The sequence below is a fragment of the Aspergillus lentulus genome, assembly GCF_001445615.1.
Source record: "Aspergillus lentulus DNA, contig: Alt12, strain: IFM 54703, whole genome shotgun sequence".
Taxonomy (NCBI): domain Eukaryota; kingdom Fungi; phylum Ascomycota; class Eurotiomycetes; order Eurotiales; family Aspergillaceae; genus Aspergillus; species Aspergillus lentulus.
In genome coordinates this window covers 2,025,762-2,046,870 of record NW_028322115.1, presented here as the reverse complement: position 1 = coordinate 2,046,870, position 21,109 = coordinate 2,025,762, and the positions used below count along the sequence as shown (strand labels likewise).

Genomic DNA, 21,109 nt, shown 5'->3' with positions numbered 1-21,109 from the left:
AAAGAGATATAGTCAGCTGGGTTTCGGCCGTCCCGGCGGCCAGAAATCGAAGAGATCGAGAGCCTCGGACGTCCAAGGCCCCTGTTCTGGCGGCTGCTCCTCGATTGGGTATGTGTCGACCGAGTCCCTGGACAGCAGGGAGCGTGATTGCACACTGGTGCTCGTCGTCATCGCTGTCGGATCAGACAGGGCTTTGCGGAGTCCTTTGGACGTGGTATTCGGTGGATGCATGTTTTGCGTCCTGGCACTTTGGTCGATTGATGATGATCCAAGCACCCTCAGTTGACCAGGGTTATTGCTCGTTGTTGGTTGTAAGGTTTGCATCTTCGCTGCAGACGTCGTTGCATCTATCGTATTTTGTGCTGTAGGACACCCCAGCGGCTCTCTATGGAGAATCTGACGTGGATTGCGCACTGGACCGTCAGCCACCGCTTCCAGAACGAACATGGTGGACTCAGTCGGTATGAACTCCATATTAGTCGAGGTAGGATCCGGAGTCGGAAAAGGGTCGCTCTCGCTAGACAAGTTAGCCAACGCCCTGGTGACGTCTCAGAGCACATACTAACTGTGGTCTCGACTGTGTTGGCACGATTTTCCTGTCTTGAGAGGACGAGGGCACCGTACGTGCTGCTTTTCCAGGTGCCTGGCTAGGGAGCAATGCCTGATACATGAGCTTCTTACGAGGCTGGCTTGTGGGTAAGCGGAGTGTTCTAGTTGGCGCCTCCGAAGATGATTGCGCAGAGGACGGTCTTGATGCTAAAGGCGGCGAGTTGTTTGACGAGTTTTGATGCTTCCCGACCTCGCGCTGAACATTATCAACGACTGAACCTTTCATTACCGGTAAAGCAGGTCCGTTTGAAGCAGGATTCTTCTTCGGCAGAGAGACGGTTTCTGCGATTTTGTTCGGCTTTTGTGGTCTTTCTGGTGCGTTCTCATCGGGTGACTCGGACAAATCGACAAGAACCGGGGGATTGACGACCGAGCGGCTTGGTTGTTGCTCAGTCGGTACTTCAGCCGGGGTGGTCTTTTGACGCTTTGCCGCTCTTTCAGACGCTAACCGATTGTCTTCTTTCTGCTTCTGTCGTTGGCGTTCCTCGTAGGGCGAAACAGACAAGCCAGCATGTGTTTTTCGAATGCCTAGGACATCATTGAGGGACCGCGGCTGTTGCGAGGATATCGAGGACCGGAGCGGAGCAGAGGTACGAAATGAGGGAGCTGACGGGTCCGCTGCTTGGGTAGGTGACTCCTGCGTCTTCTTCTTATTGTTGTACAGCGTCGACAGGTCTGTCTGTGTCTGCTCCACCGGCTCACAAACCTGGATCAGCACGCCTTTGTCCAGCTCCAGCTCGTCTCCGTCCTGAATCCCGTCGTCCTGTCGCCAATGCAAATCTCCGATGAAATAGCCGGTGGTGTCGTAAACCATGACCCGCTTGTTGAATGTATGGTACCGGAGGAAGCCATCGTGCCAGCGCTTCGCTTTGCGTCGGACATCGTGGGTGAAAAGGCATCGAAATTTGATGACGGGCGCGGTGTTCTGCGTTGCGGGAACGTTCAGACTGGGGGTGCCACGCGGGGTTGCTGCTGATGATAAGGGGATCGACATGGCCAGAGTTTGGCGTCCCTCTGATGGTGCACCATCGGATCCAGAGCAGGAGATAACCGTGTTGACCGAGTCTGGATGTTGAACCAAGTGAGGGACGCGATGACAACGCGGAACCAGAAAAGAGAAAGTAGGCGCGGGAGCCTGAGGCTGAACTGTGGGGTTGGCCAGTTGACAGCCTCGACTTTTTCCGTGGTTCGTGGATCGTGGATAGAACGTGATGAGGGCAACGTTTCCTGTTCCTGATTGTCACAATACAATGTTGAATTATGGATGTCTCATTGTTTTCACTTGATCCTCCATCTACATGGAGCAATCGAATCCACTGGAACAGATGGTGATAATGCCACCCTTGATTGTCAATCATGGCTATAGGAATAGCCTAGGAATAGCCTTGATCGACACACCTCCTGCCAATCTCCACGGATGCCACGCCCAAACACAGATCGCAGCTCCAAAAATAGTGGACTGGGAAGGGGTCTGTGGCGGGGTCTAGACATGGATCGTAATTTGATGACAGGCTGAAACACGGCCATACTACTTAACTAGGTCCTATCACTGTGATCCGATGCAGGACGCGAATTGGCTGCGTCATCCAGGCTGCTGCTTCTTTTCCTTCTTCCCCTTCTCCCTTCGTTATTATTGTTATGTTTCTTTCTGCCGACTATTTTGCTTCGGCTCCCTTCCCCGCGATTGTTATTCCTTTGGAACCTAAGGATCTTCCCTTTATCTATGGATTCCTCACGGTTGTCAATCTAATCTAACCTCGCTGTTTCTTTTACATCTTTAGCTTCGTTCCCCGCTGTCGCCTGATTCCTACCCCTATCACCACGTAGCATCAAGAAGCTCGACCAACCGACAAGATGCAGAGTGTACAGAGGCAATTTGGCAGGTTTATGAAACGATCCGCAGATGAAAGTCAGGTAGCAATTCTTCTCAAGGACTTTGATGAGACCGACAAGCTATTGGGCAGAGTAAATCTTCCTCTTATTTCTAGCCGACTATCCTTCCCTCCCCCCCACCGCGCGCATTTCGTTTGCAAACTCACCGTCAATAGATCGTCGAGTCGACACGCGCCTGGCGCGATGCGTGGTCATCCATTCTGCTGCATCAAGAGCGAATGCTCTGCGAGTTCGACGGTATCTACGCTCCCATCATCGGATCCTCCGATCCGACCACCGCCAAAGCCGCCCCAACGCCCGAAGCCACACTAGCCAGGACGCGCAGACTGCGAGAGGAATACGAAGAGTTGCGCAAGGAGCTAGCGGAGGAGCTTAATGCCGTGGATCAGCGGATGATCAGGCCCGCCTCGCAGGCGAAAGAGTACTTGGCTCCGTTGAAGAAGACCATCAAGAAGCGGGAAGATCGCAAGGTCGCTTGGCCCCCTTTCAGCACTCAAGACATCGAAGTTAACGTTAAGTAGCTCGATTACGAACGCTATCAAAGTCGCGTCGACAGCTATACTAAGAAGACGAAACGCTCAGACCGGGATAACGCCGCGCTCGCCAAAGCAGAAACCGATCTCTCTAAGGCCACGGAGGTAAGACACTAGCGATTGCAGCGTCCATCTCCATCTAACACCAGCAGGAATACCACGCCGCAGACGAGCACCTCCGGAAGTGCCTCCCTCCCTTAATCAACGCCGCATTCTCCCTGCTCCCCCAGCTGCTAGCCACCCAGATCGAGATCCAAAACACCATGCTGGCACACTACTACACCGTTGTGCACAACTATTGCGAGGGGGAGCACTTCCCCTCCCCCGCTCCACCCATGGAAGACATCATCGCCCAATGGGAACGTGACCTGCACCCAATCCAGCAGGAAATCGAGGCCTTGGGCTGCCTCGCCAACGGCAAAGCCGTCCGCATGTCCCAGGCCCCAGACGACAACGGCAACGTCAACGCCCTCTCCAGCCGCCTCACAAACGGCCTCAATTTCTGCCGTCGCTCAAGCGGACAGGGCGCAGGTACAGGCAAATCACATCCAGTGCCGCCACTGCAGCCAGCCGCGCCCTCGATATGCCGCGATCAGGATCGTGGACGTGAGCGTGAACGTGAACGCACCAGTAACAGCAGAGTCCCCTCCGCTCCAGCGCCAAATTACGAAACTAAACCCCTCCCCGTCTTCGAGACGAAGCCCCGTCTGAACGATCTGACCCCGTCCTCCTTGTCGCCTAATCTCGCCGTGCCTAGCGCGCGTCTCTCCCCCTCAGCGACTCCGCACAGCGACTCCCACCTCCCCGTTCCGGGCTCAGAATACGCCCAGACGCCGCTGAGTGGGCTCTCCCCTAACTCGCGATCGGACTACTTCAGTCTCAACCCCCGAAAACCATCTAGTGGCTCGACGGTTACATCTCCTGGTTTTGCTGCCGCTGCAGCCGCGAAGAAGAAGCCGCCGCCGCCTCCGCCACCTCGCGCCGGTTCCTCGAATGGAGCCCTGTATGTCACTGCCCTCTATGACTTTGCGGGTCAGAGTGCGGGTGACCTGGCCTTCCGTGAGGGTGATCGAATCCGAGTGGTCCAGAAGACGGACAGCACCGATGACTGGTGGGAGGGGGAGCTGCGAGGAGTCAAGGGGAGCTTTCCAGCCAACTATGTTCAATAAACAATACCCTGTGTATCCATGTCGATACCTCTAAATACTTTTAAAAAGCCCAGATTAGTGAGGAGTACTCGAGAATATTGGCGGTCATAACTCAATTTGACTCCTATGTGTAAATACAGGAAGTATACTGAATAAAGCGCCACTATCGGTCCTCGCATGACAAAAGTGACGATGCTTGTCTACAAATGTTTCTGATCCACATGCAGTCCTGGCTGCAGATCAATAATCAAACAAAGGCTCCCTCCTGCGCGCCGTCTTCCGAAATTCCACTTTCAATTTGTCTCCGTCGACTGCTCAGAAACATCTCCACCATGTGCTTGCTTGACAGCGGCGAAGGCATGTCGTGTGGATCTCCAAACTGATCCAATTTATCCGGCCGCTCCCCAGCCCTCGCATTCTCGTTGGTCGTTCTTCTAATCGAACGGCACTGCTGAGTCCTCGAATCCGAAGATACTGTAAGACGTCGTGCCGAGTACCGGCGATACCGCTCGCTTGCCAATCCTGTCTGCTGAGAGTCCGCTCCACGCCTCTTAGGGGTGGGAGAATCAAGTGTCTGAAGTCGATTGCTTGACCTCGCCTGCATTGGCGACAGGGCGGGCTCATTCCCGCGCGTGCGTACTCCCGTGGTAGTCAAAGTGTATCCCTGAGAGTAATTCTTCGCACTAGGGGAAGAGAAGACTGAATCCGCGGATGGAGACGCCTGCTCTTTTGCCAGCTCATTTCTAGACGGCACAATCGTACGGACGCTTGACGACCGACTGAATGGCCGGGAGAAATTATTGCTAGGTACAACTTTGCTGTCCGTTCTCATTTCACACTCGGAAATACTCTGAGAGAGATAGCTTGTCTGAGGGTCGGGGGCTTCACTGTTTCCGAACACTTGGCGAGGAGCTGAGGATAGAAAGTCCCCGGCCTCCTCGTGGATCTGTGCATCCTCTCTATAGTGATCCCTAGGGGGAACGATTGTCTCGAATCTTGCCATTTGTGAAGACATCCATTGTTTCCATTCAGCGCTGGGCCGCGCTCGGTTGCCACTGGACGAAGAGCGAGCAATACGCTTTGGGGAGCAGTAAGCGGTCCTCTGGCTTTCATAGATGGTCACCATCCCTGGCTCATCCTCCGTTTCCGGCGAATACAAATCGAGAGTCTGATCTTTCCTTTCAGGAGAGTTCCCACTGGTGGTTCGAGAATAGATACTAGGAGAGTTGGAGAGAGTTTCTGGGTCGGCATGACTTGCGACGATCACGCTTCGGGAATCGTCCTCGGCGTCTTCAGCACTTGCAGCGGCAGGTTCCTCGGCATTGCCGACTGAACTGAAATCCAGGGTTGCGCTCACTTTCTTCGGTGCACTTGATATCCTTTGGGAAGGTATGGACAACCGGGAATGGCGCTGCGTCTGCTTCTGAGGAGTTGAACTACCTGCGTTGGCCGTGGCGAATGTCCTGGAAGTCGCAATTGATGCATCGCTTGGTATCTGGCGGATGGTCTGCCGGCTGCGCCTGGGGCGAAGGGAAGACGTGCGCGCTGGTATGAGTCGATGCTCTTTGACTTGGCCCACTACAGCCTCCTCACTGGGACTTGGCGTATCTTCTCTGCCGATGCGCCTCAACAACGCATCGTACAAGTGCTTACTGTCGATGGAGCCATCTGGTCGTATTGGACTCGGTCTTGGTGGAAGTCCGGAACCGGCACGCCCGTTAAAGTCTCCTTGTTCGTTAATGATGGACAGACAGTCACGCTCGGGTGCTCTGTGGGTTGCGATCGTATTTGCGACGGTTGAGTCAGCCCAACTTGTTACACGGGAGCGGGAAGTCGCAAGACTTTCATTGCTTCGAACACTCCGCACCGTGGGTGGTCTGCTCTGGCCGATGGTCTCACGGGAATGGTCAAATTCATCGGCGTGGCTAAAATCGACATCATATATGGTCGACGACGCCTCATACTCGTGTTGCTGAAGTGAGGAGGGTGAAGCATCCGCTTGCCCCGGAGCCGTTGATGTCTTTGACAGACCCAAAACTCGCTTCAACCCTCTTTTGATAGATGAAGAAAGAGCCCGCGCTTTTCCACGAGAAGAAACTCTCTTGGACTGCCCCGCCGATGACGACGCATCTGTGTCCATACACGAGCCACTGGTAGTGCGAAATGTCTTTCTGAAGGGCTTATGCTCACGTCTCGGCTTGAGCATGGTGATCGACGATTGTCTTTGGCGACTGGGTTGTCCGACCACGTTCTCCTGGAACTGACTGCGTGCGAGTTGGATAGCTGCTTCTTGACTCTGCGTGTGGCGGACACTTCTAGGAGATTGACCACTCCTGAGAAAAGACATAGAGCGTCTCAACGTCCTGTAGGAGCGGGGTGTGTCAAATTGCGCTGTGTCATTGAACCTCCTAGCATATGCATCAGATGAGAATTCGTGAGAGATATACGAAGAGCGCTGCCTGGTTGAGAACATCGAGCGTGCTTTACGAAGCCGGCGATAGGAAGAGGGCAGCGAGGAGTCGCGGCCATCTAGGCCTCGAAACTCACTTATGGGCGGCAAGGCTGCCGAGAAAGTGAGGTCATCGTCGCGGCTCTCTATATAGCTCGCAACGGATCGGCGAGAAGGTGAAGCGTCTTCGACTGATGGAGTCTTGGCCGAGCCTTGCGTGTGACGGGGCGGCCGAGGTGGTCTTCTCGATGGGACTGCCATACTTTCCGGACCACCTAGATGGTCATACGAGTGCTTCGAGTCTGCAGACGATCTGTTCGAGGAGCGCAGCATGGCACGAGAGGCAGCGGCAGCCGCATGCAGTCTGGCAATAGACGGGTCGAAGGGCTCCGAGGGCAGGGAGGACTGACGCGATCTGCGCATGGAGCGAGCGGACTGGCTCCGACGCAGGCGATCTTTTGCGTTCAGGGATATAGAGGACATTCCTGGCATGATTTATTCGAAGGGGATATAGTTGAGTAGTGATGTGAGCTAAGGGATGAGTATGAATGAGAGAAGTCCTACGACACGGAGATACCTGATTGTTGGGACATGGTGTTGAACAATGGCAACCGCGTCGAAGTAGAAGGCGCTTGGGGATGCAATAGACGCAACATAATGGCAACAGGCCTCAGGCGCAGCTTCCTTGTTGCTTCAATCTACGCACATTGGCAGTTGTGGCAACAGCCAATTTCTTGCATTTCCTCTGCCTTTACCCATGTCCACGGAAAGAGGAATTAGACCCGAAACGATGTCAGCTCTTCGGTTCAACGTAGCGAACTACTGGTTAACCCCCGGTGATATCTCCTTGCGTGTAGCAGAGACAATCTCTGTTGTGATATGGGCTGTTTTGATTTTCTTGTGATCACTCGTTGAGTCACCCTGAAGCTAATACTTCCTCTGTGGTACATCTTCATAAGAGAATCGAGAAAGCAAACGGACAGCCTCTTCATTCCCCTTCTTGCGAGCCAGTTGAATGTCATCCGGCTCAGGATGTACTCCATAATCGAGCAGAAACCTCAGTATCGGCATCTGGTCATAATAAACCGCAACGTACGCGGTACTACAGAACACCGGCTCCTCCTCAACACACAAGCCGTTGCACCGAATAAAAAGGTCATCCTCTCTGCCGCCAAGCTCCAGAAGAGAGCGACTATCAATCTTCCGAAGAAGCTGGACGTGATTTTTCTCCCATCTGCTGTCATAGCAGTCGCCCAGTCGGTTCGGATCCGCGCCGTGGGCGGTGAACAATCTAACCATTTCCAGGTCCCCTTTGCAAATTGCAGCAAACAGCGCATCACACGCATAATTTGTCCCATGAAGCCCGTGTTCCAGCAGGAAGCGCAACATGTCCGTATCTCTGCGGTTCATAGCCATCGGCAGAACATACCAGCAATGATTACACGATTCATGGCGCAATAGGGTGCGAATGATCGGGCGCTGATTATGCTCGATTGCCCAAAGGAGCGGACACGTATTCACTCCGTAGCAAGAATCTCCCCTCTCACATAGAAAGTCCACAAGGTCCTCGTGGCCGTTCTGCACGGCGAGATAGAGCGGTGGGATGTTGTTAATGTAGCCCATCGGACACCGGAACATGGTCTGCGCGCCGTGGTCGAGAAGAAGGTCGACTACGCGTTTTGAACCAGCTTGCACGGCTACCAGCAGCGCACGCTGAATGAGCACCGTATCCTCGACCCTCCAGTTGGTGGTGCATAGAGGATGTTTGTAGGGGTTGCTCATACGGGGCCCTTGAAAGGACTCGGCGGCGACTGCCATCCTCTTTAGACATTCCCTGGCGAGTCCTTCATCATCGTGAGCTGCGGCGCAGCATAGAGCGTCTCCATGGCAAGCTTGGTAGCTGTGTTTGCTGAGATATCCTTGCAAGTGATGGTACAATCCACGAGAGGATAACACGAGGGCCCTGAGGTCCCTGTAACAGACCAGATGGGTGGCGATTAGAAAGACAACTTCGTTTGGGAGATTGGAGAGGAACATGGCGAAAATCAATCCGTTTGAATGCAAGTATAAAATGCGTTTGAATTTAGGAATAAAAATGAAGCTGTCAAGGCTGGCGAGGCTCTGCGGGGTTTTGATCACTCCGAGGCTGACACTAGGTCTTACGATGCGATGTGCTTACTGTCATTGTACTGTCTGTACATAACATGAGTAGTATATCCACAAGGGTCATTCAGAAATACCTCAGTTCTATAGCGAACGACTTCCTGACTCGTGATAAGTCAACCATGCTCCCCAGACATGAGACTATTGCCCTGCTCTTAGGGTATAGACTGTATAATTACCAGGGACTGGGAGCAGTACCTTTTTGGACATGACTACATTTCAGAAGTCTATTCTATTTCATTGATAACACATTTGCGATACCAGTGTAGCTCAGAAGAAGTTTATTTGGCCCACGGATGAATCCTCCAAGCGTTGGCGATGCGTCACTAATTGAGTCATGCAATGGAGTCCAGGCCTGGCTGTGAGTCATGAATCTATACAATAGCGACCGATCCGTAAAAGGCTAGATCACGTTCAAATTATAGACAGCATTGTGTTTTGGTTTGTTGGAATATATTTCGCCAAAAAAGGATATATATTTCTAGTCTCCCGTCGACAACACAATATCTCAACGATTAATAATGATAAACACACCCCACAAGGTCCTCTCGAACAGCCAGATATGTCGTCATCTCCGACCAGACGAGAAAGGATTCACCTTGACGGCCGCACCCTCGAAGGGGGAGGTCAATTAGTGCGCATCGCGCTGGCCCTATCCACCATCACTGGCCAACCCATCACAATCCACCACATCCGTGGCAACCGCACCGGCAAGAAGGGTCTCAAAGCATCCCACCTGGCTGCCATTAAATATCTGGCAGACGTCAGCGGGAGTGCCGTCTCAGGCGCTGAAGTGGGATCGTCTTCATTGACATATCATGCCCCGCCAGACGCCGAGACCTGCGTTCGGCAGAGGCAAGAGATTAACATCCAGCTTCCAACGGCTGGATCTATATCACTGGTCTTTCAGGCTTTGTATCCGTATATTCTTCATACGGGGAACTGTGTAAGCGACGAAGAACCAGAACCACAGCCCGTCCGTGTGAGCATCGCTGGAGGCACGAATGTATCATTTTCGCCGTCGTATGATTACATTTCGCAGGTCCTGGTGCCGAATTTTGCCAGGGTCGGGCTTCCACCGCTCGCGGTCCATCTGGAGAAAAGAGGATGGGCCACTGGACCGTTTAGTCTAGGGAAGGTGACGTTTGTCATTCACCCGATGGACAGAAGTGAGGAGTCTCGTTATGGGTTTCCACCAGTCGATCTAGACAGATACCCCCGGGGCAAAGTCACCCAGATCGATGTGACCGTTTTGGCGCCGGATACGCTCCTGTTTGGTGGGTCTGATCAGCATTCAGAGAGAAAGAAGGGAAAATCGCCGAGATCAGACGATACGTCTCAACATATAACTATCCGCCAACTCATCGAGTATGAGTCCATGCGGATGCTGCGCACTCGACTCCGAAAGATACCCTCCTCAGTAGTCAGACGAGCAAATGCTGACTCTCCAGCAGTCAGATCACATGAGAATGACGAGATTGTACCTATCAGTCTGCACACATCAGAGAGAACGCATCACCGCTCACATATGTACATTCTCATTGTGGCGCATACATCGAATGGGTTCAAGCTCGGTCGAGATGCGCTTTTCGGCGCTCACAGAGAGGATTCTCAGAGAAAGACAGGTGGCAGAAAGGGCCGACCAACAGACGATAGGAGTGTCGCTACGGAACTGGTAGAGAGATGTGTGGATGATTTCGTGAATGAGTTGTATGACCCAGGACTGCAGAGTACATCTGAGAGACGTCAGCCTTGCGTGGACGAGTATATGCGAGACCAGCTGGTTATATTCGAGGCGCTCGGGAAGTCTATATCCAAGTGTGAAACCGATGGCAAGGGCAAAGAGGATGAGAGGTATTATAGTCTCCATACACAAACAGCACGGTGGGTATGCGAGCAGATGTTGGATGTAGAGTGGTAGATGTCACGTATGGAAACTACTGGCTTCCCTCAAACATAACATTCAAACTCGTGGATAACATCAGTACGACCGCTTGACAGCAACACCAATATACATCTTGGCCTCATCCACCAACACACCCTCCTCCCCAGCTTCTTCCACAAACCTCTGGACGAACAGCCTCTTCGCCTCGTCCCTGACACTCCCCGCCCCGAAATTCCTAAACATAGGACCCGAAACCGCCTGCTCGAATAGCTCCCCAGCTTGCTCAACTTTGTACTCCTTCACTTGGAAGACAGGACTCAAATACACCCTCTCTACCACCAACCCGGCCTCCCTCAACAAGTTAGCCAACGACTCCTCACCCTTCACCCAGCTCTGATCCCACAGCAACGACAGCCCAAGCTCCGGGCCAATGCGCTCAAAAATCCGCGCAGGGACATGTACATCTCGAGCCGCCACATCAGTAACCAGCCTGCCGCCTTTCCTCAGTAGCGACGCCCAGTGCCGTATCGCTCCAAGCGGATCAGGGAGCAGCACCAGCGCCGCCGCACAAGTGATCAGATCGAACTGGCCTGTGCCAGCGCCTTCACCTCCCCGATTCGGATGCAGATTCAAACCAGTCAAATCGGAAATATCATGCTGGTAGAAGGTAACCCGCGACCCGGTTCGCTGTGCCTTGCCCCGCGCGACCTCCAGCATCCCCTCGCTGATATCAACGCCGACGACATACCCTGTTGGTCCGACCTGCGCCTCTGCGAGGAAGGCGACTAGCCCCGTGCCGCAGGCGAGATCAAGGACATGAGCGCCGGGCTGGGGTTTTGCGGCCCGGATGTATTCCTCTGCGAGACGATGGTGAAAGGTGGCGGTGTCGTAGGCGGTGCTCCGTTCGTTGTAGATGGAGGCGATGGTGGAGGGGTTGGATGGAGGCATTTGACACTTGATGGAGTGTGGTAGATGGGCACGTTGTACTAACGTCCACCGGCTTATAGTGAGGTTATATGGGACGTAGACATCTCCTGGCTAAATGACTCAAGTCGGTATCTGAGAATTAATTGATCTATCGATGACATTGACTCGGTCGCGGGATAATAATTCCTACTGGCCGCTAGGTTCCATATCTTCCGCTCTCATGCAGGTGAGCGACTTGGACCTGACCAGTCCGAGAGCGACACATAGAATTAATCTAAACATCCTGAAAACCGCTAGACACAGTCATCGACTGCTCATTCAGATGATGCGGGGTGATATCATGTCCCAACTAACAATCATCAAAAGCAGTACCTTATTCGAGTCTTCACTGATCGACATGACCCACCGGTTGATCTAGTAAGAACTTGTATCGCACTCTCAGCGAATTAGACCAGGAGCCCCCTCATGGACTGTATTGATCGACGTTTAAATGCAGCCGATGATGAGCTGTTCATGATCGTTCCCTTCATTGGTTAAGCTCATGCATAAATGTACTATACAGTTATGCCCAAGTATACGCCACCAGCACCAGTTGGCGGTCCTAGATTTTGGGCTAGGGCCACAGCGACCATGGCACTGACTCCAGGGCCCCGAATAGGAGGCAAATTCTTAGACTATGGGAGAAGTCGCTAACTAGAGAAATTTTAGTCCGTTTGGGCAGCCCGCTATAGATAGATGCAAGGAAGGGTCTAGAACTCTGCCTTTTTCCTCGTGTGTAAGCCAAGCCACCCCGTAGGAGGCGTCATCAAGCTCCGCCGTTTCTGCAGGGAATTGGCCAGACAGGTACGGAGTCAATGGCATGGCATGCATGCGATCTGTCAGGTACGGAGTATTGCTTTTTCGATCGTTCTACTCATAGTACAGTGTAGGAGAGCCACTGTCCTTCGAGTCTTTGACTATCTGCAGAGTACATTTCGAGGGGTGCCGAGACCCGGGGATTGAAACTTGAAACCATGACAGGAAGAGGCGTGGTAGCCCCACCGGCACACGAATGCACCAAATTACGGTTCCATTTCCTTGTATCTCTCCAGAAAAGATACAGACTAATACAGACTAAGAAATAAACCCATGAACCGGTCGTTTTGTCCCGTGCTCGGTGCTCCTAAATAATAAATCCTTCGTTATGACCTCCTTTTGGTCCCACTTGCTATTACAACAAGAAACAAAAAAAAAGGAGAGCAGAGGAGAAAGGAGACAAAAAGACTCCTATGTCCTCTTTAATTGCTCTGTCTTTATGACGACCCCGTTTCTCCATACTCTAATATCTCTGAAGATGCCCCGGTCCGAGTCATCAGGCATCTAGTGACCCGTCGTGCTTGATTGATTCCCCACTAGAGCTTGATCCTCTCGTTTACCCTAGTCAACATGAGTGCAGAAACACCTCGAGCCGATGGAAGCGACACCGGTCAGTCGGGAGATTCACCTACTGATCTACCAGGAAACCTGCCGCCGGTAGAGGAGCAACCCGAGAGTCCCGTCCATGAAGCGCATCGCAAGACGTCCACCCAGGAAAGCCAGAGTCAGGAGGGCCAGCGCGAAGATTCGCATCAGGATGTGCGGTCCACCACATCATCGTCTGTCTTCAGTCGAGATCGATGGCTGCAGGCTAGCCGATCAGTCCGGCAGAAAACCGGGCGGCTGGCAGACAGGCTAGGCCGGCCGGAGGGACAGGATGCAAACGGGCTGGGGTCCTCATTGGTCCCGATGGAAGAGCTGGGCTCGCAGGACGACGAAAAGTTGGCGGCCTTCTTCAGAAACAACAAGGATTCGGGACACTCCGAGCAGTCGAATCTGCACATGGCGGTGGCTGCGGAAGCTCAGGAGCTGATGCAGGGCTTTGGCCTGGCCGAGATGCGTCATCGCAAACCGTCCGCAGAGCCGAACGAGAAGGAGAGCTCGTTTCCCGAATCGGATGCCACGACACTGGCTGACCGGGCTACGACAGACGTCGAGGCCAATGGCAATACGCCGCCACCGCTACTGGGAGGAGGTGTGCTGTCGGCTCTGCTCCGGCTCCAGGCGAGCCAGATGGAGCATTCGCGCACCAACAGCATGTATTCTGCCCCCGAGTCCGACTTCGAATCCACGCCTACACTGTCCGGCACGGTGACTCCGACTCCAAGCGTGCCCCATTCCGCCTCAAGTCCTCCGCCTCCCCGACAGAAACCCCAAGCGTGGTACAAGAAGTCCAGAAACAGCTCGACCGCCTCGTTGATCCATGCGTCGATGAATATGGGCCGTATCGGCTCTGCGTCGGCCTGGGCCAATGCGAACGTACCGCCGCCGGAGGTCAAGAGCGGCAGCAAGGGCAACAAGGGTAACAAGAAGAAAAAGAAGAACGACGACGAGGTGAAGCTGCGGTACCATATCGCGGACATCATCGTCCGTCAACGCTACATCATGCAACTGTGCCGTGCGTTTATGCGATACGGTGCCCCCACCCACCGGCTGGAGGAGTACATGCAGATGACGGCTCGCGTGCTGGACATCGAGGCGCAGTTCATGTACCTTCCCGGCTGCATGATCATGTCGTTTGATGATCCGTACACTCGCACCGCCGAGGTGAAGCTGGTCCGTGTGCCACAGGGACTGGACCTGGGCCGTTTGGAAGAGGTCCACGGGTGTTACAAGCGGGTGACGCACGACATGACGGACATGCAGACGGCCATCGGCGAGCTGACGGAGATCATGGACCGCAAGCCACGGTATCCGCGCTGGCTGGTGATTTTGCTCTATGGCGTGGGCTCGGCCGCTGTCGGTCCGTTTGGCTTCTCAGCGCGCCCGATCGACATGCCCATCATTTTTGTGCTGGGATGCTGTGTCGGGTTCATGCAGCTGGTTCTCGCTCCGCTTTCGGCCCTGTACTCGAACGTCTTCGAGGTCACAGCGGCCATCCTGGTTTCCTTCCTGGCCCGCGCCTTTGGCAGCATCCGGTACCCCGGCACCTCGGACCCAGTCTTCTGCTACGCCACCATCACTCAGTCTTCCATCGCTCTTATCCTGCCCGGTTTCTCCGTGCTGACAAGCAGCCTGGAGCTCCAATCGCATCAGATGATCGCCGGCTCGATCCGTCTCGTGTACACCATCCTCTACTCCCTCTTCCTTGGCTACGGCGTCACAGTCGGAACCACCATCTACGGCGCCATCGACTCGAACGCTACCAGCGATACCACCTGCGCCCGGCAGGACGTCTGGGGCAGTCCGTACGCCTCTCATTTCCCCTTCGTCGCGGCATACTGCGTCATCGCGGCACTGATCAACCAGGCCAAGTTCCGGCAGATCCCCATGATGGTCCTGATCGGGACCTCGGGCTACATCACCAACTATTTCAGCACCCAGAAACTCGGCTCCTCGTCACAGGTCGCCAATACCGTCGGCGCGTTCACCATCGGCCTGCTGGCGAACTTGTACAGTCGCCTCTGGCACGGTAACGCGGTGAGCTCCACCATCCCCGGTATCTTCACCATGGTGCCCTCCGGTCTGGCCTCATCCGGCTCGATCCTGTCGGCGATCGAGTACTCGGATGCGGTCCGGAGCGGAACGGCCGATACGACGGGTGGTACATCGGGAACATCCTTGACCAGTCTGGGCTATGGTATGATCCAGACGGCGATTGGCATTACCGTTGGGTTGTTTATTGCGGCGTTGGTTGTTTATCCTTCTGGCAAGCGGAGAACTGGGTTGTTTTCGTTGTAGCATTAGACTGGGTTGTTTTCATTGTAGCATTAGACTCACAGCGTTCCTCTGTTAGATTGAGCGATTCATTTATTGATCTTGTTTATTAATTCAGACATCAGACTCTAAATATTCATGGTTCTTGTACAACTGAGGTATCATTGTATGTTCTCGAACCGTACGCAGTTGCTTTGGCTCATAAGATCACCATTGAATAAGTCCAATAATAATTAGCATCATTGGTCTAGTGGTAGAATTCGTCGTTGCCATCGACGAGGCCCGTGTTCGATTCACGGATGATGCATTCTTTTTCATCCTTCCTTCTTTTTTTATTTTATTTTGTTTAAACTATTTTCTATCTTCAATTGTCTTTTTGCTAAGCCAATTGCAGACGGGTGTCCATAAATTGTATGCAGTAACCACGGACAGAACCACGTGGACGGACACACCGCTACACTGCCTCAACGACGTCACCGTCATCCAGCAATCAACCACCACAATTAGTCTACTCAGCACAAGCCAGTCTCTTCTCCTACCTAAACTTTCACATATACTATGCAATAATATAGATAGAAGGAAATGGACAACCTCACCCTCTACATCCTCACCTTCAATTGCGCCCGCAACCCCATCGACATCGACCTCTTCGCGTCGCACTTCTTCCACGCCCTTCCCCACACCGTCCCCTCCGCACCGCACCTCATCGCCCTCAGTCTCCAGGAACTCGCGCCCATCGCCTACGCCTTCCTCGGCGGGTCTTATTTGACACCGTACTTTACCTCCTTCAGGCAGGTCGTCGATCGCGCGGCGGCAAGTCGCTGGGAGGATGCGCAGTATGTCACTGTCGTGGAGGAGCATGTGGGCATGACGGGGTTGATGGTCTTCGCGCGGTCGGACGTCGTCGGAAGGATTGCGTCGGTGCAGACGGCGGGCGTCGGGCTGGGGCTACAGCAGATGGGGAATAAGGGGGCTGTAGGGGCGAGGCTGGGGTGGATGTTGGAGGGTGAGACGGTGCCGGTACCGCTGACGTTTGTCGCGGCGCATCTTGCTCCGGCGGAGGATGCGTTTGAGCGGCGGAATGAGGATTGGAGGGGGATTGTGGAGAGGTTGGTTTTTAGTACCACTACCACTACAAACCATGAGGAGGATTCGGAGCGCGCGGCGTTGCTTGGTTCGTCGACGACGACCGGGGAGGAAGAAGGGGAGGGTGTTTTTACGGCAGGGTCAGGGTACCTCTTTCTCGCGGGCGATCTCAACTACCGCACCTCCAATACGCAGCCGCAGCCGGCGGATTTCGCGCGATTCCCTAACCTGGATGCCGACGCGAGCGACCCGCTGCATTACTCGCGGCTGCTGCGCGAGGACCAGCTCATCCGTGAGCGCGAAAAGGGCCAGTGTTTCCACGGCCTGTCTGAAGCGCCGATCTCCTTCCCGCCGACGTACAAGTATAAGCTTGGGGCGCGGGATCCGCCCCAATGGAAATTTGTCCACAGTCGCTGGCCCAGCTGGTGCGACCGGATCTTGTATTTGGGGTCTTCGACGGCGACGGTAACGCCCTACCGATATGATGCACTCCCTTTGTTTCCGACGTCGGACCATCGTGCTGTTGCGCTGGCGGCGGCGGTGGTCTTGCAATCGGTCCAGGCCGGTCCATCAGATTCAGAACCTGCACCTGCGACAGACGTGCAGCAGCAGCAGCCGCAGCCGGCGGCGGCTCCATTCCCGATCGACCGGGATTGGAAACGCAAACGAGATGAGGCCCGACGCAAAGAGCTGGTGGTGGGTGGGTTGGCGTATCTGGGGTTGACCTGGGAGGGCCGTCGGTACCTGGTGGGCATGGTCATTGGCGGGTTGGGCGCGTGGTTCATGCTGCGATCGATGCTCAGCGTCTGATTGCGTCCGGTATGACCTGCAGTAGCCTGTGTCAGACGTGCAGGCATCTGTTTCCAGACATCTGTTTCAAGATCACGATCTCGGGACAGCCCATGTCGATCCCGATATATCAATCTGACCCGGGCCAAGGGCCAAGACGTGATACAGCGATTGTATGATCGCATAGCCGCATTGATTGAGTGCAAGTCGAGAGCCGCTACGGGCGTACTTCTAGAATTCTGGAAACCCTCCGAAAGCGGGTCCGCTGCATCACCTGCTGACGAGGCATCTGCCCAGCACTTGTCAATTTCTCACAAGTCAGAAGTAGTAATTGCAGATCCAAGGCACTAGGGTACTCCCGGCTCCGATATACTACAGACAATAATGTCCGCCGATCCTACACAACAGCCTGACAAGCAAAATCAGCCGGTCACCTGAGCCCGCCAGGATCTAGAACAGTCTGGAAGAAAAAGGCCGAGAGAAGTCTAATGATGGTGGAGGCTGAGATACGATACAAATCCAGAAGGGAAAGATCAACGAGCCGTATCCCTCGATCATGTCTACATATCTACAAGTAATGTCTACAGTCAATGATAGAACAATCTGAGGAAGCGTATACGTATAATCTTTATAAAATGCAGTCCAGGAACATCGATATTAATCCAAGACATACTCGATGATCGGAAAAGCAGAGATTTCCCCCCGTCCCACTAGCCACCTCAACCTCATTAATCTCAACGTCGGCTCCGAGCTAACCACGGAGTAACTAGTAACTAAAACAAGTTAGTCAAGGTAGAGAGAGCTCCGCCTCGCCTCATGAAACCAATCTATCTCAGATTCTGCCACGCAGTGGAAAACCTTGCTCTAGTTCGTATGGAATTGAACTGTGGCCATATGACGGAGTACCAGGTACTAATATTTGGATGATTCGGAAGCGGGATAAGCCGCCGTCCTCTGGCCTCTACCTATTCCTGATTACTGATCAAGTGACCAGATGCATTAAGCTTGCAGTATTCTATTCATTCCTTTCCTCCGAGGAAACACTGGTTATGCACGATGACGCAGCATAGTGTCTGTTGTAAGGTATACGATAATCTCCTCAAATACGGTGTACTCGTACAGTGTGCTGCGTGAGGCTGTAGGCTGTAGCTGAGCCAACTCCAATCCTCCCGAGGCAGAGTCATAGTGGAGACAAGGCCAGATCCAGATCCATCCATTTATCTTTCCAATTTCTAGCGCTTCCAGAAGGTTCAAATTTCAGAGTTTGCTGGTGTGACCTGGACTTGAGACTAGGTTGAGACCAGATAATATGGTTCAGGTACGAGGACGGGTTTCTATGTGAAACTTGGTTGGGGGCGGTGGATCGTGCAATTTGGACTTTGTCTAGATGCTTGTTATTATGGGCCTAGCTGGGAGAGTAGAGTTGATAGAATGAGGCTGTAGGAGTGAAATAATATGAGAGACTGTCTTAATATTAGTATTAATGCAAGTCACAAAGGCATACAGTAGTGTAGGCAGATGCACTGATGTTTGTAGATTTCTGATTAGGCTACTACCTATACTAACATCACCTAATGTGCCCATTATTATTCTGCCTAGCCATAGCCATAACCAGGCAGTAAATAGAGTCGGTGATGCCCAGTGCCTGTCAGAGCTGTCCAGTGCCTGTCAGAGCTGTCAGACTGACAGTCAGACTGCGGTGGATGTCAAGGTTGAGCCGTTGGATCGGTGCGTAGATTGATTGGCTTAATCTCCAGATGGATCATATTCATTAAGTGTCATAATACTGAGGCAAAATAGAGGATTTTTCACTTCCGATCCCGTTCCAGTCTCCATAGACCACTCGTAGTATAGACTACCTAGAATGTAGTATATAAACCCCTTTTACCTTCGATCTCCTTCTGGGGACCTTTTTTCCAGACAGCTGGACTCGTTCACTCATTCACTCGTTTCGATATTCGTTCACTACTACCTCCTTGCTACTACCTGCCAACTGCAACCGCAACTGGCTAGTATTGTGGCGGAGCTAGACCATCGACCATCCTCGCAAGCGTGCTTTAGCTGCCATACTAGACTCCTTCCTGTCTGTCTGCAAGACACCCCTCGGTGCTTTTGACGTCAGCCTGCGCCGTGTGGCTTAGTTTTTTTATTTTTTCTGTGTTTCGGGTGATTTTATTTATTTTATTATTATTACCTTATTTTTCTGGCTTCTCGATTCTCTATTTCTATTGCGACAAATCCGCACAGGAGCGTTTGCCTTGACGCCCGATTTCAGCCCTAGAAAGGAAAAAGCTCAAACAAGCCAAAAAAAGAGAGGAAAAAAAATAGTGGAGGGAGAAAGGGGCACCGAACAATAATAACAAAACGTCCATCTCTCTATCTGCGACTCCTAACTCTTCCACTGCTGTCAACTCTCGTTCTCCTCTCGTGATCCTGTCAACATGTTCTCCTGCGCCAACTATCCTCGCGGTTGCCGTGGCCGCGCCAACATTGAGGGAGGAAAATGCCCTGATTGTGTGGTATGCAATCATCTGCTCTGTACAGCTGCTAGGTTGAATACTAACAGTACATAGTCGCTCAAACTACGTCGGCCCTCGGCATTGTCATCGCCTTTCGCACAACCCAGAGACTACCGACGAGCCCTACCATCAGAGATCCTGAACGACTCGCCTTACCGAGCCATCGTCCAGGATCTGTGATGCATTGGATGCGATGGATGCATTCAGAGAATGAAAAACTTAAAAAAACCGATGACTCGATGACTGTCCCGCCGGCCGGGACTCGGATTCTTTTTCGCGGGAGGCTTCCTCATGCATTTCCGGAGTTACTATATACACCACTACTACATACACTACACTGCAACCGTCTACGATACGAGTCGATAGCGATCTGCGAGTTTGACTTTTGACTATGCGCGATCGCCTCGGCTGGCCGATCATCCTCTCCTTATTGAAAGACGACACTCGTTGATCTCTGACCCGTCTCTACACGTTGAATTGGAAGATAGAATGGACTGGACTACGGTGGTGGACACTGACTGGACACAGTCACAAGGCGCAGGCGGTTATCTGATTTATTCCCCTCCTTACCATTTCTTTTTCTTTTATTTTTCTTTGATCATTGTCTGCACATACCATACCCTGTTTAACTTGATGTCCATTTTTTCATGTTTTCGTGTACGCAGTATACCCAATCCAACGCGATACACCATTCCCACAACCTCAAACCAGCATTATGGAAATAGTCTTAGTCTCACACAATCCTTCTGGAACATCGGAACCATTCCCCCCCCCAATCGCAGCCAAAACAGACACGCATCTGTGGATCCCATTCCGGGACTTGGGTGTCTGAAACCGAGCTAAGTGAGATAGCGGTGGAGTGTCTTGGCGATGGCCTGCAAATACCGTAAAGAGGATTAGATTAGGGGTTTCACTAGGATTTCACTTGCAGTTAGTCAGTAGTATTTGTTGGATCTTACAAGGGAAAGAAAAAAAAAAGGTAGAGCTATATTTGGGGGGAATCTGAGACATGTTTGGGGGCCGAGGATGGGTTTGGGATTTAGATGTTGTTGGGATTTGTTTCAGGGTCTTCTTCGTCTTTATCTCTGTAAATATTTTTGTATTGTGATAGTTCTTTAATCATCTGACATGGTAATGATCTATCTTTGTATAATATATAGTCATCATATTCAGTGATCACAACTCATTAAATATATCTCCATGCTGCAGGATTAGCAGATGAAGTATGCTTGGCTCACTACCAACTATTTCCATGAACTTCATTTTGCGTTTTACAGGTACCGCATACCCTGAGTGCATTCTTATTACCCTCCAGTTGGCCTATGACTACAAAGTAGATGGGGAATAAGCTCACTAGGGCTTGTCTACTCCCAACG

The 21,109-nt window shown here is 52.7% G+C and overlaps 9 protein-coding genes and 1 non-coding gene across 10 annotated transcripts; 6 read left to right on the top strand and 4 right to left on the bottom strand.

Annotated features, from left to right (window-relative positions):
- Positions 1 to 12: 12 nt before the first annotated feature.
- ALT_6602 (DNA helicase ZGRF1-like domain-containing protein) lies at positions 13 to 1,603 on the bottom strand (the record flags this gene model as incomplete). The annotated part of the gene is made up of 2 exons (XM_033558110.2): positions 13 to 517; positions 567 to 1,603. The coding sequence occupies 2 exons, from the start codon at positions 1,601 to 1,603 to the stop codon at positions 13 to 15; spliced, it is 1,542 nt and encodes a 513-aa protein (XP_033414001.2).
- Positions 1,604 to 2,463: 860 nt separating this feature from the next.
- Positions 2,464 to 4,204, top strand: ALT_6601 (BAR and SH3 domain-containing protein; the record flags this gene model as incomplete). The annotated part of the gene is made up of 4 exons (XM_033558109.2): positions 2,464 to 2,574; positions 2,658 to 2,972; positions 3,024 to 3,140; positions 3,188 to 4,204. The coding sequence occupies 4 exons, from the start codon at positions 2,464 to 2,466 to the stop codon at positions 4,202 to 4,204; spliced, it is 1,560 nt and encodes a 519-aa protein (XP_033414000.2).
- Positions 4,205 to 4,430: 226 nt separating this feature from the next.
- Positions 4,431 to 7,124, bottom strand: ALT_6600 (uncharacterized protein; the record flags this gene model as incomplete). Its single annotated transcript, XM_033558108.2, has 1 exon — positions 4,431 to 7,124. One exon carries the CDS (start codon positions 7,122 to 7,124, stop codon positions 4,431 to 4,433), a length of 2,694 nt encoding a protein of 897 aa, XP_033413999.2.
- A 435-nt stretch (positions 7,125 to 7,559) lies between these two features.
- Positions 7,560 to 8,669, bottom strand: ALT_6599 (F-box domain and ankyrin repeat protein; the record flags this gene model as incomplete). The annotated part of the gene is made up of 1 exon (XM_033558107.2): positions 7,560 to 8,669. The coding sequence occupies one exon, from the start codon at positions 8,667 to 8,669 to the stop codon at positions 7,560 to 7,562; it is 1,110 nt and encodes a 369-aa protein (XP_033413998.2).
- A 688-nt stretch (positions 8,670 to 9,357) lies between these two features.
- ALT_6598 (putative RNA 3'-terminal phosphate cyclase) lies at positions 9,358 to 10,716 on the top strand (the record flags this gene model as incomplete). Its single annotated transcript, XM_033558106.2, has 1 exon — positions 9,358 to 10,716. One exon carries the CDS (start codon positions 9,358 to 9,360, stop codon positions 10,714 to 10,716), a length of 1,359 nt encoding a protein of 452 aa, XP_033413997.2.
- A 60-nt stretch (positions 10,717 to 10,776) lies between these two features.
- On the bottom strand, positions 10,777 to 11,628 carry ALT_6597 (class I SAM-dependent methyltransferase; the record flags this gene model as incomplete). The annotated part of the gene is made up of 1 exon (XM_033558105.2): positions 10,777 to 11,628. The coding sequence occupies one exon, from the start codon at positions 11,626 to 11,628 to the stop codon at positions 10,777 to 10,779; it is 852 nt and encodes a 283-aa protein (XP_033413996.2).
- Positions 11,629 to 13,032: 1,404 nt separating this feature from the next.
- Positions 13,033 to 15,363, top strand: ALT_6596 (threonine/serine exporter family protein; the record flags this gene model as incomplete). Its single annotated transcript, XM_033558104.2, has 1 exon — positions 13,033 to 15,363. The coding sequence occupies one exon, from the start codon at positions 13,033 to 13,035 to the stop codon at positions 15,361 to 15,363; it is 2,331 nt and encodes a 776-aa protein (XP_033413995.2).
- Positions 15,364 to 15,575: 212 nt separating this feature from the next.
- ALT_t119 lies at positions 15,576 to 15,646 on the top strand. The gene has a single exon. It is a non-coding gene; the product is annotated as a tRNA-Gly (tRNA).
- A 275-nt stretch (positions 15,647 to 15,921) lies between these two features.
- ALT_6595 (putative inositol 5-phosphatase) lies at positions 15,922 to 17,235 on the top strand (the record flags this gene model as incomplete). The annotated part of the gene is made up of 1 exon (XM_033558103.2): positions 15,922 to 17,235. One exon carries the CDS (start codon positions 15,922 to 15,924, stop codon positions 17,233 to 17,235), a length of 1,314 nt encoding a protein of 437 aa, XP_033413994.1.
- A 2,420-nt stretch (positions 17,236 to 19,655) lies between these two features.
- ALT_6594 (uncharacterized protein) lies at positions 19,656 to 19,913 on the top strand (the record flags this gene model as incomplete). Its single annotated transcript, XM_033558102.2, has 2 exons — positions 19,656 to 19,733; positions 19,788 to 19,913. 2 exons carry the CDS (start codon positions 19,656 to 19,658, stop codon positions 19,911 to 19,913), a joined length of 204 nt encoding a protein of 67 aa, XP_033413993.1.
- Positions 19,914 to 21,109: the final 1,196 nt, after the last annotated feature.